Below are 16,778 nucleotides of genomic sequence, written 5' to 3'. Positions count from 1 at the left end.
GGCATAAGGAGATTTATGGCACACACCCACATCAACTCCTTACAACGTGAAACCCTTTTCATGTTGATATAGGGGCATCAGATAGAGTCCGAAGGGAGAAGGACTCTTACTAGTCTTCACATAACCACCCAACACCCAAACCCTTTTCTTTTTCATGTCTTAAAGATTTCCACATTAAAACCCTTTAAAGTGAGAGAGGTGCGCTTTTGTAGAATCCTTCTCAAATTAGGATTCTAGGCATGAAGGATTTGTGGTGTACAACTTGGGGCATCCCAACTCTTGGATGCGGCACCATATTTGATGTGAAAAACAATGACGTGAAGAAAAGAGGGTGGCACCCTCTCATAGGAGGAGTTCTTCTGTCCATCAATAAATTTTGATGGATAAAGTCTCAAAGGGAATGAACTTTGACTAAATCAAAAATCTTATCTCATAAGGATTTGACCAAATCAAAATTTTTATCTCATAAGTAGTCCAAATACCTTTGGATTTGATCATATTGACTCTTTGACATTATCAAACCTTTGACATTGCCAACTTTTGATATTATCAATCTTTGACATATCAAATCAAATCCAACCATCTGATCAGACACAATCTCTTTGTGTGTGACCCCATAGATTCTATTCTATCTCATAATGAGATATATTATGATCTCCATCAATAATATTATTGAAATTCTTTTCAATGAATTGAAATAATTTTAACTCATCCAACAAAAATTATTAATCATCAAAATTATTCATAAGTCTCACAATACATTAGTGATGCTTAGCAGTACGTAGTGATATTCTAGTAGAATAGAATAGATGAGCCTCTAGATATAATTATTGTGTGATTCAGTCTTTCTATCATAAGTCTCGATAAGATGGAGGTTATAGAATTCTTCATCAAATTCCATCATCTGTCATATGTTAAATTTATTGGACTCGAGTTTCTGATGTAAAAACTATGGAAACTCTTTTCATTATTCATGCTGTCCTAGCTAAAGTATTCCGAACTCGATCTAATAAATCACATAGGACTAACTTTCTTATCTACCAAGGTAATAGATCCCATTTAGGTGCATATCCTACTCCTGCAGTGAACCTACTGTAGCCAATATATACCACAAAGACCTATATGCCTAGAGACCAAGTGTATGTATAATCAAACTACAATAACTTCATTATGTATTGCAGAGGTATCGTAGGTCTAAAAACTAATCACACCACTCCAGCATCGAGTAAGTTACTGATGAGTGAATAGACATTCAAGTAACTGCTCATATTGATTACGTTCGATATCCTTATTCTTTAACAACCATCTGCACTCTTGCTCTAGTGTCCTCACACCATAGACTCGACACTTGTCTATCCTAAAAGAGAAACAATCCATGCACTAATCTATCTGGATCAATCACTATCCTCATGATGATCTATTGATCAAAAATATTTAAAAATTAATTACTGATGATATATATCTCAAATTTTCGACTCTTGAGAATATATGTCATCATCTTATTAATTTTTTAGACAATTCATAAATACATACACAACATGAATAAAATAAATAACCTAATATCATAGATATCAAATATAAAATTATATCTTAAAATAAATATATATATTAGTCTGATTGACTTTTAGGACATACATCTAATATCTATACCCTGATATTTCTAGTTTCTATCCACTTACACTCATTCTATGTCTGATTATATGTATCATAATTCATTCACTTATACTCTGATACCATATTAATTGTCATGCCCCTAATCTGAGATCGTGAGCTAGTGATCATAACAATCACCGTATACTTATGGAGAACTTACCATAAATATGTAAGGCATCTCATCACAATATCATAAAGTAATAATAGAATAAAATTTAAATAATTAGTGTTCAACTTTATTTTAAACAACTATCAAATATCTTATAAAATAATATTTCATAGTTTTTCAACTTCAATAAATCTTTATCAAAATTAAGATATCAAATTCTACTTCTAATTCACTCTCCTATATCAAATCCTCAAGTCAAGATAGTCCTTTGAATCTATAAAAATAGTAAAATATAGATTAATGAGTTAGATAGTCCAGTAAGCAATACATACCTTGACTAGATAATTCATGTGATATATGAGTTGCAAATATCAAAGTATAATTTATCATTAATCAATGCACAAACATAATCAAAATTTATTTTCAAAATATGAATTTAATAATACTAGTATCTTTCAAATATTTATATATATAATCACATATCTGATTTCAAAATTAATTATATTTAAAAAAATCTAATTCAAATAAAATTTTACTTAGCTCATCAGTCTTTAACTATGACCACATTTATATCCTATGGTTGGGCTAAGATACCATATTTATACTCTATGGTTGGACTAGAATACTATACTTATATCCTATGGTAGGATCGAAATAATATACTTATATCTTATGGTTAGACCGAAATACCACATTTATATCTTATGACGGGGCTAAAATATTATACTTATATCTTATGATCAGGCCAAAAAATAAAATTATGAGCTCAGAGTGTCAATGCATAACTCCCAATTAGCAGGATTCATAATATAGTCAAGCTAAAAATTCAAATCTAATTCGTATCAAAAATTTTTTATAGAATGACACATATTTTATAATCAAATCAAAATATGCATATATGATTTTAGATGAATAAACAATTATAGTAATAATCTTAAAAATATTACTTTAAAATTTCATATCAAATTCAATTCAAAACATATTTTTATGAAATTCATAAAGCACATATAAATCAGTTAATAATTTATTTCATATTTAAAATAATATAATATAAATAAAAAATTTAGAGAATGTGGATCATTTCTTACCTCACATATACTTCAATGAATCTATATAATTCTAGAAATTTTTCTTTCAAAACTTAATATCTAAAATCATACTTTTTTTAAAATTTAACCATAATTATTTTTAAAATAAAAATCTTAAATCTTCATAGGACTGGTTATGCAATAGCATGCGATATTTAATCAAATTGATCAACTATAAATCAAGAGTCATGCTAGGATGCTAAGATGCAATCGATGATAAAATTGCATGATACTCAATCTGATCAAGATAGAGATCGACAAACTATCTGATAGTCAATAATTAAGATCCCTTCATCAGAATCTATCAAAGCTATTAAAGGATCTTTCTAAGATCCACAAAAACCTAGAAGAAAGGCAGCTTTAGAGAGAGAAACTTATGGAGAGTTAAAGATAGATTTTTCTAATGAGAGAAAGTAGAGAGAGAAATAATTCTAGGAAGAGAAAGAGAGAGGAAAGAAAAAAAAGAGAAAAACTCTTTCTCTATCTTTTTTTCTTTTCTTTTTCTTTTTTTTTTTTCTTTTTCTCTCTCTTGGTTTCAGGATGAAACAAGGGATGGTTTTTTTCTTTTTATTTTTGGAATAGAAGAGCATCTCCAGCATGGCTATGGCTGACGATGGCTGGGGCCGACGATAGCACAGCCTGAAGATCCCAGATCGATGGTGGGCAATGATCACTAGCAACATAAGAACAAGAGGCAGAAATAAGGAAAAATAGGAGATTTTTGAAATCAATCTGAGCCCTTCCTTTTCCAACAAAAGTCTGGCAATAGTCGATTAAAACCATGATCTAACAGCTAAGAAAAAAAAGGATGAGGGTTGTCAACCTCTTACCTAGCTTTTTTGATGGCTGATGTGTTGAAATCCAGCAAACATGAGAGAAAAAGGATTGGCTGTTTTTTTGGTGAAAAATGATGGCCAGTGGTGGGGGTTTTATAAGGGACTTCATCTCTTTAAATAGAGGTGGAGGGAGGAGGAGTTAGACTTCTCTCCAAAGTTGTTCATCGACTTCGATCAGGAGACCAACGGGAGAAGACTCCTAACCAGAGTCTTCTCTATTTTTCTTCTTCTTTTTTTAGGGCACTTTAAGATTCTTGCTCTAGGTTTAGGTTGGGTTTGGGTATCACAAATGAACTACATGATTTTCAAAGCTTTGGTATCATATTTAAATATGCATGAGATTCTTAATTCAACCTCTCGCCATTAACCCTCAAATGAATGGCTCATGAGGTATTCTTTCTTTTTTTTTGAATGAAATGAGTTTGCTCATGAGATTAGACTACCTCAATGAAGAAATAAAAAATATTAGATAGATCATGATTGGATTGTGAAAGTTGAGATTAAATAAGATTTATCTATTTGAAAAGGAGCATATATGTTTGCTTCCTCTTCTCACTCAATGTATGTATCTCGTTTATATAATTTTTGGGTTCATATTGCAACAGAAATCTAAGTTTTGGGGTCTAATTAGAAAAATTAGAACCTTGAGGGTTTAAGTATAAAATACAAAAAGTTGCAGGATGCCGTCGTAATTTATCCTATTATTATGGGAGGATGATATCTTTAGTTACATATTGGTTATGTGTCAAGGGAGACTAGCTTATATGAGATCGAGATCTTCTCTCCCCCAATGAGACACCTTTTATATAGGAGAAAATCGTGCGGCCCAAAACGACATCTTGACATATTAGAGGTCAAAGCAAACAATATCTAATCAATATGGGTGTAAAAACTAGCCCATCTGATCTATCCGAGCCATTCGAGCCCCTGACTATAATATTGGTACTAGAGGAAGGATCGCTCCTATCTATGCACATAAAGTCTTCCTTGACCGGGGGAGCTACTATTATGGGAGGACAGTTCTTTTAATCCACATCAATTATGAGCCCAGAAAGACTTTGGCTTATATGAGATCGAAACTTTCTCTCCTCTAACAAGGTGCCTTTTACATAGGATAAAACTATGTGGCCCAAGATGGTATCTTGACGTGCTATAGGTCAAAATGGATAATACCTCATCAAGATGGACGTAAAGACCAGCTCATCCCATCCATCCGAGCCATCCGAGCCCCTGACTATAGTAGTTATAATTTGTCATTTGATCCATGATGGTAGACCATAGGATAACTAGATATAAGGGGCAAAATTTTGATAAAACCAATACTATTAGATGCTTTTGGCTTCTAAAAGACTACTAGGCAAAGGATTTGGTGAGGCCAACACAAGGGGGATCACTGTTATCTGATATATTTTACTAGGGCTAGGTTGTATTTTTCACATGAAAGAAGTGTCCGTCTTCCTTCGCATGGATTTACCATTCGATTACGTACTGCATAGATCTTCCAAACTCTATGATTCATCTGCTTGCATAGATCTCAAAGCAATGATCGATTAGTGAGAGAAAAGATGAATCTTTCGTTTACACAAAGGATACACTAGCAACCGTCTTAAAGAATATTGTATTAATTTTATGTAATGCTGTGTAGGCTGTCGTTTGGTATGCAGAAATAATTACATTTTTCATATGGCAAGAGGGGCTGCTACAGCTCCCAAGATTTGCGGATTGGTTGATTTGAAATTTGCATGTGAACAGCATGGCAGATTGAGTAGCTATCTTTGTGACAGAGTATTCGAAAGACTGGATTTGAAGGCAGGAGATGTCTGCCTGTCAGCCCCACGAGATCTTATGTATCTTGACCACTTAGGCTGCTTTTATACCAGATTGGTATGACCATCCGTCTCTACCAAAAAATATATATATATATATCCACAATATTTGAAAATGATATGATTCAGTTACAAGACAACCATGGTATCACCATTTTGCCTTTATAAACCGTTAAAATGCACTCATAAGATAATTAAAAGAAGAAAAATTACTGTTTGTTTTTTTTCCCCATATAACAATATGTTATTGCGTTGCAACGGCGAACATGCTGCAACTTAAACTACCGTTGTATTAATATAATGGTTCACATCAAACTCTCATCTTCTTCCATCCCTTTCCACTATCATTCCCGCTAGCATCTCTTTAGGTTATCAAAATCCAAGACACGACAGCCATACCTTCCCCACATGCCATGTGACTCCTTGGGAGGTGCCCAGCCATGGAGCACTCAGTGGTACCATCATGCATGAACCACCGTCGCTTAATTATAACACAAACAAAGACCTTCAGCCACTAGAAAACGAAAACCATCACGATATTCCAAAAGGGGGGTCACAAAACTCCAAAAGAAAGGCCAAAACTTGCTCCAGAGCTCTGACCTAATCAGAGGCTCCCCGTGGTCACGGCGCCAAAAACGCAAGAAAAGGAGTTGGATCAAGTCTAATTCGACAGATGTTTATTAATTCGCACACAAGCGCACTGGGTAATAGTCAAATGTCAATCCTGCTGGAGAAGAACTAATGCAGCGACGTACCGGGTTGCATCTTCCGTACGAAAGAAGGATTCACCATCCTTCGGACGACGCCATCGTTGGATCAGCCCCCGCATTGATCTCAAAGCATTCCGAGCTCTATCAGTCAACGGCACTGACCTTAAAGCGAGCCGCTTATGATCCAATAGTGGTTTCTTGCGAAGGATTGTGAATATCTCTTTCGTGTTAATGATACATCCTTGACCCTAGAGCTAATTAAGAAGTATGGATTCACTACGTCCAGACGAACCCAATGAATTTAGATCACAAACACAGTTTTATGGATCAATGCGGTATTCAAATTCATTCAAATGCCTAGGTCTGAAATATGGTCGACACAAGCCCGGGATGACTAAACCTGTTTATCCATTTTCGAAAAAATAAGCTACTATATATTTGCAAGTGGGACATACCATTCAAAAAACAAAACACAACGCACCAAAAAACCAAAAGCAAAAAAAAAAAAATTACAAAACCTAGCATCAGACTTAATATTCTTACGAGATCTAAATTATACATGCATATAAACCAATACAATTTAATACATTTCCAGTTGGATTAAAGTTGGATGTTAAGTCTCTGACCCACTGCCCTAACACACGGGTCCGGTCAAAACAATTTTTCTTTATTTCCTATTTTTTTATGTGGCTATCAATTCCAACATGCGGATCATGCATGATGCCAGCCGATCCGACCCGTTAGTCGTCCTTTCTGTTTCCCCTATGAATGAGGCCGGGCTCCAACTTCCCCAAAAAGAGACAATGATAGTCACAAGACTCTCTCAGAGCTGAAGATATGGGAGCGACCCTTAGCATCTTCTTAGCTATTCTTCTTCTTTCTATCATAAATGGAGGCAAACAAATTTTTTCTTCTCTTTCAAACAAGGCTCTGTTTGATTTGATTTGATCCTCTAACGTGATTGCGGTCAATGCAGGCCTGGGAGCGCCATGCAGTGTCTCGGAGATAGCCATCGATCAGGCGAGGACTGGTGATGTTGTTGAGGGGAAGCCAGAGTATGAGGTGACAGTGAGCAACAAATGTGAGTGCGCTCAATCCAAGGTTTTTGTGCAGTGCTATGGCCTCAGCAGCGTCGAGCCAGTGGATCCCCGGGCCATCAAACCGGTGGATGCCGAGCGCTGTGTTGTCGGAGAGGGCCAGCCGATCCCTAAAGGGGCTCGCATTAAGTTCAAGTATGCGTGGATGACACCTCAGGATTTCCCTGTGGTCAGCTCTCATGTTCACTGTTAAGTGTTAATAAAGATCAGAAGGCAGATGCTAAGTTCTGTGACTTTGTTTTGCTCTTTTGGTTCTACTGTAACAGACTGGAAGCTTGTTCTATTATGTTTCATGTTTGTCAGCTGTCTACTCCAAGGAAAATGGCAGCTAAAAGTCCAACAATCTTCTAAAAGTTCCTTCTATTATTGTGGGATGTCAACCTGGAAACTCCTATATAATCAGCGTCTTTTCTTTCCTTCGCTCGAGGTTTATGCCTTTTTCTTGGTCTACATCTACCTTTTCCCCAATTCTGATAGAACATTTATGAAGATTGAACAGGCCCTTCAGTTTTGTGTTCTTCTGTCCCTCTTTTCTCTCTCTTTTTCTTGTTTAGATAAAAAAACTTTTGTTTTCATCTTAGAAGTAACTTATGAAGATATCAGCATCTCCTAGAAGTTGGATAATTATTTTTTGAGGTTAGGAGCAAATTAGAAAGTAAGAGATGTGCTAAATCTGCAAAATGAGCTTTAAATATATAATAGCCATAAATATTTCAGCTTTCTAGATCACTCTGTCATGCCAGAGGAAAGGTGCTCTGATTTGTTCTTGGTTATTACCCCTATGCCACATGGAAGGTGACAAACGACAACCATCAATTCTTAGCTAGGTAATTGATACAGACGATAATCTCTACAATCTTGATCTCCATCATGAACAAAGAAATACTCTGTTGTTTGAATCACCGGCCATCAAACTGCTTCGAACTTCATCAACTCTATCTATCAATGCAGTAGATATAGTAGATAGTGAAGGAGACGAGTATTGTAGTATTTCTTACATAAGAGATGAAGAAAGTAAATCTATTAGAAGCAAAGAACTTTAATTTTATTTGAAATTCTTTCAATTCTCTTGATACAAAATGGCTCAAGTATATCTTTTTATATAGAAGATTTTACAATCCTTCGACCACCTTCTACACAAAATACTAAGAACCATATTTATAAGTAATACTTTCATTTTATATATAAAGAGGAATTTTAAGTGAATTTCATAAGAAATACTAAAGATCATTGCTAATAATAAAATAATTTTAATTTGGTTTACTATTCCAACGCTCTCTTTTAAAATAGAGACTTTTGGAAACACAAAAAACACTTTGACCAGCCAATATCATCCTTTGATTCTAGAAAGTATCAAATACAATTAAATTTATCTATTTCCAACACCACTTTTAAACTTAATTGTCTTCCATCTTTCATTTCAAGAAAATTCTTGAGCCTTTGGAAGGGATCCATTGCAAGTGGCTTGGTGAAGATATCGCTAATTAACTTGATCATGAGTCTCCACATAAGTTAATTCTACATTCTTCCTCTTTACATGCTCTCTTATAAAATAAAAATGGATATCGACATGCTTGCTCCTTTCATGATAGATCAGATTCTTTACTAATACCTCGATACTGGCTTGTTGCTTGTAGTCTTTGGTTACCAATCTTACTTTATACTTTTCTATATATCCTTGAACATTCTTCTTCTTCTTGTAAATTTATTTGACACCTATGGTTTTATGGTCTTCAGAGAGAGTAGTAAGTTCCCAAATATCATTCTTCTTTATTACTTTGATCTCCTTATCTATGTTGGCTTTCCAAATCTTATCTTATATTACTTCTTCAAAAGAAATATTTTCATTATTAGTCAAAAGACAAATAAGGTTAAGTTCGTTTGTTACCTCATATAGCTCTTGCAAACTCCTTATTTTTCTTTACATTGGACCATCATCCAAAGAAGGCAATACTCTTAAATATGAAGATAAAGATGGTGAAGAAACTTCAAAATTCATCTTTAATTTCTTTTCTTCTTCTTCCTCCTCTTCATAAAATAGCTCTTTATTTGATTGCTAACTCCTCATGTCATCTTCATAGAACTCCATACATCTACTAACATAAATTCTTTTAGTTTTTGGATCAAAGAACTTGTAAGTTTTAGATCGAGTATCATAGTCGATGAAGATAAACTTTTCTCTGTTATCTTCAAACTTCATTCTTCTTTGGTCCAGGGTATGAGCATAGATGATACTCCCAAAAAACTTCAAATAAGACACACTAGGTCATCTTCTACTCCATACCTCTTATGAAGTAATGTCCTCTAGACTTTTTATAAGATATCAATTAAGCAAGTAGACTGCATAGTTTACAGCCTCTACCTAGAATTCCTTCGGCATGTCCTTCATTTTTAGCATGCTTCGAACCATGTCAAGAAAGATACGATTCTTTCTCTCCACCATGCCATTTTATTGCGAGAATAAGGTGCCATCAAGAGTCGCTAAATGCCATGCTCCTCATAAAAATATTCAAACTCTTTGGATGTGAATTTGCCTCCACGATCGGATTGCAAGGCCTTGATATAGTAGCTACATTCTTTTTTCACCATTGCTTTAAACTTCTTGAATGTAGAAAATATTTCAAATTTTTTCTTCAAAAAGTATACCCAAGTTTTTCTACTAAAATCATCAATAAATATTAGAAAATAACAGTGCTCTCCAAAGAATGCTGGAGATATTAGCCTGTTTATATTGGTATGGATGAGTTCAAATGGCTTCTTTGCATGATAGGAGGCTTCTTTGGAAAAATTTTTCTTAGTTGCTTGCTAAGAACACACCCTTCACAAAATTATCCTAGAGAATCAATATGCGGTAAGCTCTGCACCATCTTCTTGCTTGATGGTTGCTTGAGGCAACCAAAATATTGATACCCAAACCTCAAGTGCCAAAGCCATGAACTGTTCTTTAAACTTGCATTCAAATATTTAGCATTGACATATTTAATGTTAAGCACGAACCACTTCAAAAAAACAAGAATTTAGCGATCAAAAAATTAGTTGCAAAATAATAAAAATTGATTGCTAATTTATTTTACAATCGATTTTAATCGATTGTAAAAATCCTGATTGCAAAACTTTGCGATCGATTTAAATCAATCGCAAAATTTTACAACCAAAAAATAAAAAAATAATTTAAGTTTTATAATATTTTATTTTTTAAAATTGATTACAAAATTGGTTGCTAAAATCGATCATAAAATCAATTGCTAAATTTATTAAAATATCTTTTATTAATAAATCGATCGCAAAATCAATTGCTAGTTACTTTTAAATTTTTTATTAATAAAATCAATCATAAAATTGATTGCTAATTATTTTTAGTTTTTTTAAATTAATATTTCAGTCACAAAATCGATCACTAATTTTATTAAAATATTTTTTATTAATAAAATCAATCATTGATTATTTTTGAATTTATTTTATTAATAAAATTGATAATAAAATTGATTGCTAAATTTATTAAAATATTTTTTATTAATAAATTGATCACAAAGTCAATCACTAATTATTTTTAAAATTTTTTATATCGATCGCTAGTTATTTTTATTTTTTTAATTAATTTATCGATCATCAAATCGATCGTTAATTTTATTAAAATATCTTTTTATTTATAAAATCAATCACAAAATTGATCACTAATTATTTTTAAATTTTACAAAATCAATCATAATTTATTTTTATAATATTTTAATTTTATAAATCGATCACAAAAATTTTAATTTTATATTTTTTAATTTTATATTTTTTAATTTTATATCTTTTAATATTATTTTTATTTTTTATATATTTTATTTTATATATTATTATTTAAAATAAAATTCAATTGGTGCAGTCCATGGAGCGAAGTGTGGACCAGCGATCGATTTCCCTCGGTTTTTTGAGGTTCACCAAGGGTATTTTCCGTCCATTTCTCGTAGCTCACGATGAGGGGAGGCTGTCGTGGGCGGTCATCGGAAAGGAGAGGGGGATCATCGTGGGTGGGTCGATGTGGAAGGTCGGAAGGGAGGGGGCCATCGCGGGTGGGTCAGTGAGGGGAGGTCATCACGAGCGATCGTCGGGAAGGGGAGGGGGGCCATCACGGGCAGGCTGATGAGGGGAGGCCATTGCAGACGATCGCTGGAGAGGGAAGGGTGGGCCATCGTGGGCGGGTTGGAGAGGGGAAGAGGAGGTTCGAGCACCAAGGAGAGGAGGGGGCACTGTCGCAGGTGGGCCGACGAGGGAGGCCGTCGCAGGCGGGCCGGTAAGGGGAGGTCGTCACGGGTAGTCATCGAAGAGGGGAGAGGGGGCAGTCGTGGGCGGGCCGGTGAGAGGAGGGTGGAGGGAATGGGAGGCTGTCGCAGGGGATAGGCGAGGGGAGGCCGTCGCGGGCAGGCCGGCGAGAGGTGGGCAGGCCATTGTGGGTGGGCCAACGAGGAGAAGAGGGAGTTCGGGTGCTGGGGAGGGGAGGGGAGGGGGACTGTCACAAGCAGGCCAACAAGGGAGGCCATCACGAGCGATCGTCAAGGAGGGGAGAGGGGGCCGTCGCAGGTGGGAAAACTAGGGGAGGTTGGAAGAGAGGGGAGGCCATCATGGACGGTCATCGGGGATGGGAGGGGGTGCCATCACGGGCAGGCCGGCGAGGGGAGGCCATCGCGAGCGGTCGCTAGAGAGGGGAACAAGGGCTTCAGGCGTCGGAGAGGAGAAGAGGGGAAAAGGCCGGGGAAAGGAGGGGAAGAAGGCGGGTTATAAAGAAGAAATCAATAGCACCAATTAATTTTTTTTCAAAATTTAAATTTATGATCAATTTTTTGGTTATAAAATATTAAAAAAAATTTACGACTGAACAATTGGTCACAAACTTAGTTATAGCATAAAAATAACTCAAAAATTTTACGACTGATTTTTCGATTGTAAAATTAATATTTTATAACTAAAAAATCGATCACAAACTTATAAATTAAAAAATGATTTAAAAATTTTATGATCAATTTTTTGATCATAAATTTTTTAATAATTCATAAATAATAAATTTTATGATTGAAAAATTAGTCACAAAATTCTTGACTTATTTTTTAATGTATAAATAAGTTTATGATCGATTTTTTGATTGTAAAATTTTTTAAAATTTACAATCAAAAAATTGATCATAAAATATTTTAATTATTTTTATGATCAATTTTTTGGTTACAAAATATTAAAAAAATTATGTCCAAAAAATCCAATGCAAAATACTTGAATTATTTTTTTAATCTATAAATAATTTTATGATCAATTTTTTAGTCACAAAATTAATATCTTACGATCAAAAAATCAGTCACAAACTTATTTATAAATTTTAAAAAATAATTTAAAAATTTTACAATCAATTTTTTGGTCATAAAATTTTTTTAATATTTTGCAATCAAAAAATTAGTCGCAAATATATTTTACAATCAAAAATAATTTTTTACCTATTTTTATCTGAATATGGTATAATTTTAAAATTTATCTTCACCGTTCATTATCTAAATAATTATCGTTAGAGTATTGTTACAAAAGATCACCTTGATTCAATAGTCTTAGCTATGTTGATCAGTAAAATTTGATTTCGATGGCTATGAACAACCGCATAATGATCTGATATATAGAGACCATCGATGGATCCAAAAAATTATAAAGATGATTGTGATAATATTTATAACATACTATCAAAATTTTACTTTAATCAGACATAATTATTATGATCAATTTAGCATAGGATGATTTAGATCGTTAAATAAAAATGAGTGATCAAAAGGTCAAACGGTATCCGATTATAAGATAATTTTTTAGATAAATGATCTTTACTACTATCTTGATTATTTATATGGTGGTGATCATAAAATTCAAACCGCATGTATATAAACCATCTAAAACTATATATCTCTTGATACTCATTCTTAAAGTCCTTAAGTAATTATACTTATATTTTTTAAAAATCTACTAAATATGGATGGTTCGTATATATGCGGTTTGAATTTTACGATCACCATCATAAAATGATTAAATAGTAGCAAAGATTATTTATCTAAAAAATTATCTTATAATTGGATGCTGTTTGACCTTTTGATCACTCATTTTTCATTTAACGATATAAATCATCTTGTACTAAATTGACTATGATAATGATATCTAATTGAAGTAAAATTTTGATAGTATGCTATAAATATTATCGAGATTATCGTTATAAATTTTAGATCCATCAGTGATTTTTATTTGTCAGATCATCATGCGGTGTTTGTAGCCGTTGAAATTAAATTTTATTGATCGACATAGCTAGGGCTACCGAATTGAGACAATCTTTTGTAACGATACTCTAATAATAATTATTTAGATAATGAATAATAAAGATAGTTTTTAAATTTTAAAATTATATCATATTCAGAAAAAAATAAAAAAAATTATATTCAATTGCAAAATACATTTGAGATCGATTTTTTGGTTGTAAAAATATTAAAAAAATTTGTGACAAAAAAATTGATCATAAAATTATTGAGTTATTTTTTTAATCTATAAATAAGTTTATGATCAATTTTTTGATTGTAAAATATTAATTTTATGATAAAAAAATTGATCATAAAATTATTTATAGATTAAAAAAATAATTCAAGTATTTTGTGATCAATTTTTTGGTCATAAATTTTTTTAATATTTTGGAACCAAAAAATTGATCATAAATATATTTAAATTAAAAAATAATTAAAATATTTTATGATCAATTTTTTGATTCTAAAATATTAAAAAAATTATAATCAAAAAATTAATTGCAAACTTATTTATAGATTAAAAAAATAATTCAAGTATTTCATGATCAATTTTTTGATCATAAATTTTTTAATATTTTACAATCAAAAAATGATCATAAATATATATGTAAATTAAAAAATAATTAAAATATTTTACCATCAATTTTTTGGTTGTAAAATATTAAAAAAAATTTATGATTAAAAAATCGATCGCAAACTTATCTATAGATTAAAACATAAGTCAAAAATTTTGCAACCAAGTTTTTGATTGCAAAATTTTTAATAAAAATAAAAAAATAAAAGCTTGCAGCTGATTTTTTGGTTGTAAAATAATAAATTCATTTTACAATCAAAAAATTTATCACTAATTATTTAAAAATTAAATTAAATAATTAAAAATTATTACAATCAAATTTATGATAGTAAATCTCTAAAAAATCAATATTTTATAAATTTATTTTTATATTTAGGTTTTTGGTTGTACAATCAATCGTAAAATTTTAATTTTGCAATTGATTTTTTTGGTTGCTATATTAATTTTTTTATTATCAATCATAAAATTTTAATTTTTCAAACGATTTTGCAATCAATATTTTCAATTGCTATATTAATTTTTTAATAATCGATTGCAAAAAAATTTGATTGCAAAATTGATCGTAAATTTCAACCAAAAAATTTGATTGCAAAATCAATCGTAAAATCACTATTTTCTTATAGTGAACATTCTATTTTATTATCATTTCAATATGGAATATCAAATTATTCTTTTGATCTCTCAAAAGTATACTTTTGTCTTCCATATGCGCACCATATTCTTTCTCCGAAAGGTGCCCCAAACTTAAATTATTATTACCATTTCAGATATGTAATAAACATTAGAAATAAATTTGTGACTTCCATCCTTTAATTGAATAAAGATTTTATCTTTACCCTTCTTATCTACTTTGAAGGAGTCACCAAAAGATACATGCCCATTCACCAATTTGTCCAACTCCATGAATATGTTCTTATAGCCACACATGTGATTGCTTACACTGGTATCCAAATACTATATATTTGACTCATTGGTGTCATCTTCTTTTCAAGCTAGCAATAAGATATCATCATATTCTTCTTTTTTCTTTGCATAATGAGCCTTCTTTTCAATTTGATTAGCATCATTATACCAATAATTCGAAGTATAATGATTAAATTTTTGCAAATAAAATAATAAACTTTAGAATTATCATACCTTCAGCATCTAGATAAGCCTCCTTGTCCATGCCCTCCTTTTGGACTTTGGCTTCTCCATTTTGTTATTGTAGCCTCCATGTCCATGGCCTCATCCACGGCCTCTCCATTGACCATGATCTCATCCTCTGCCTCTTTGACTCTTTTCATTCTTAGAGTCTTCTTTTTCCTCCTTTCGAGTGAACTTAAATTGAAAAGCTTGCTCCAAAAGCTCTTTCTTCTCTTATTAAGCCTTTGTTCATGAGGTTGTAAGGAACCCATGAATTCATCAATTATCATGGCCTCCAAGTCCTTCGATTCTTCGATAGTGACTATGATATAGTCAAACTTAGCATCTAATGAGTATAGAATTTTCTCTACTAGTGTATCACTCAAGATCTTGCCGTTCCTTCGCAAATGATTGACAATAGTCAAGACTCTTGTAAAGAAATCCAAGATGGATTACAACTCCTTCATTTGTAGGGCTTCAAATTCACCTCTAAGGGTTTGAAGGTGAATATTCTTCACTTTCTCAATTCTTTTATATGCATTTTGGAGAATCTCCCATGCTTCTTTGGAGGTGGTGGCTGCTACAAGCTTTTCAAAAGTCAACTCATTTGCTACTTGGTAGATTAAGTATAGAGTCTTTTTATTTTTCTTTCTCAAGTCCTACGAAACCTCTCGTTGTGGTGCTGTGAGAGTATTTCTATCTTTGACTTCTTCGTAGCCTCTTTCGACTATGAGCCAAATATCTTGAGATCCAAGCAATACCTTTATTTGAATATTCTGATTCTCATAGTTGCTGTTGGTGAGACGAGGAAGAGCTAAGTGTGAAGGCCCCCCTACATTAGCCATAGCTCTAATACCACTTTGTTATGATAGATAGTGGAGGAGAGGAGTATTGTAGTATTTCACATACAAGAGATGAAGAGAGTAGACCTATTAGAAGAAGAGAACTTTAACTTTATTTAAAATTTCTTCAACTCTCTTGATACAAAATGGCTCAAGTACATCTCTTTATATAGAAGATTTTACAACCCTTCAACTACCTTCTATAGAAAATATCAAGAGCCATATTTATAAACAACACTTTGATTTTATGTATGGAGAAGAATTCTAAGTGAATTTTATAGGAAATACTAAATTTTATTGCTAATAACAAGATAATATTAATTTGGTTACTAATTCAGATGCTCCCTCTTAAAATAAGGACTCTTGAAAACACAAAAGACTCTTTGACCAACGAATAGCATCCTTTGATTCTAAAAAATATCAAACTTTGACTCTATGATCCATGCACAATTAAGTTTATCTATTTTCAATAGTAGCTATGCTAGTTCATCGAGCCCATTTAAATAAGAAAAAAGGTTGAAAAAGCTTACTTTGCTGGATTACTGTAATAAAACAAAACATGCATTGAGCAAGTTTGGAGGAGGGGGGAAAATGTTATTCAATAATTTTTCTCAAA

At 32.5% G+C, this 16,778-nt stretch overlaps 1 protein-coding gene across 1 annotated transcript; it reads left to right on the top strand.

The window, feature by feature from the left end:
- Positions 1-6,965: 6,965 nt before the first annotated feature.
- On the top strand, positions 6,966-7,836 carry LOC105061305 (TPD1 protein homolog 1). The gene is made up of 2 exons (XM_010945315.4): positions 6,966-7,117; positions 7,199-7,836. The coding sequence occupies exons 1-2, from the start codon at positions 7,060-7,062 to the stop codon at positions 7,510-7,512; spliced, it is 372 nt and encodes a 123-aa protein (XP_010943617.1). The 5' UTR covers positions 6,966-7,059; the 3' UTR covers positions 7,513-7,836.
- The last annotated feature ends 8,942 nt before the right edge of the window (positions 7,837-16,778 follow it).

This window comes from Elaeis guineensis, chromosome 1 (assembly GCF_000442705.2).
Source record: "Elaeis guineensis isolate ETL-2024a chromosome 1, EG11, whole genome shotgun sequence".
In the NCBI taxonomy this organism is placed as follows: Eukaryota; Viridiplantae; Streptophyta; class Magnoliopsida; order Arecales; family Arecaceae; genus Elaeis; species Elaeis guineensis.
This window is presented reverse-complemented; position numbering and strand designations above follow the sequence as displayed.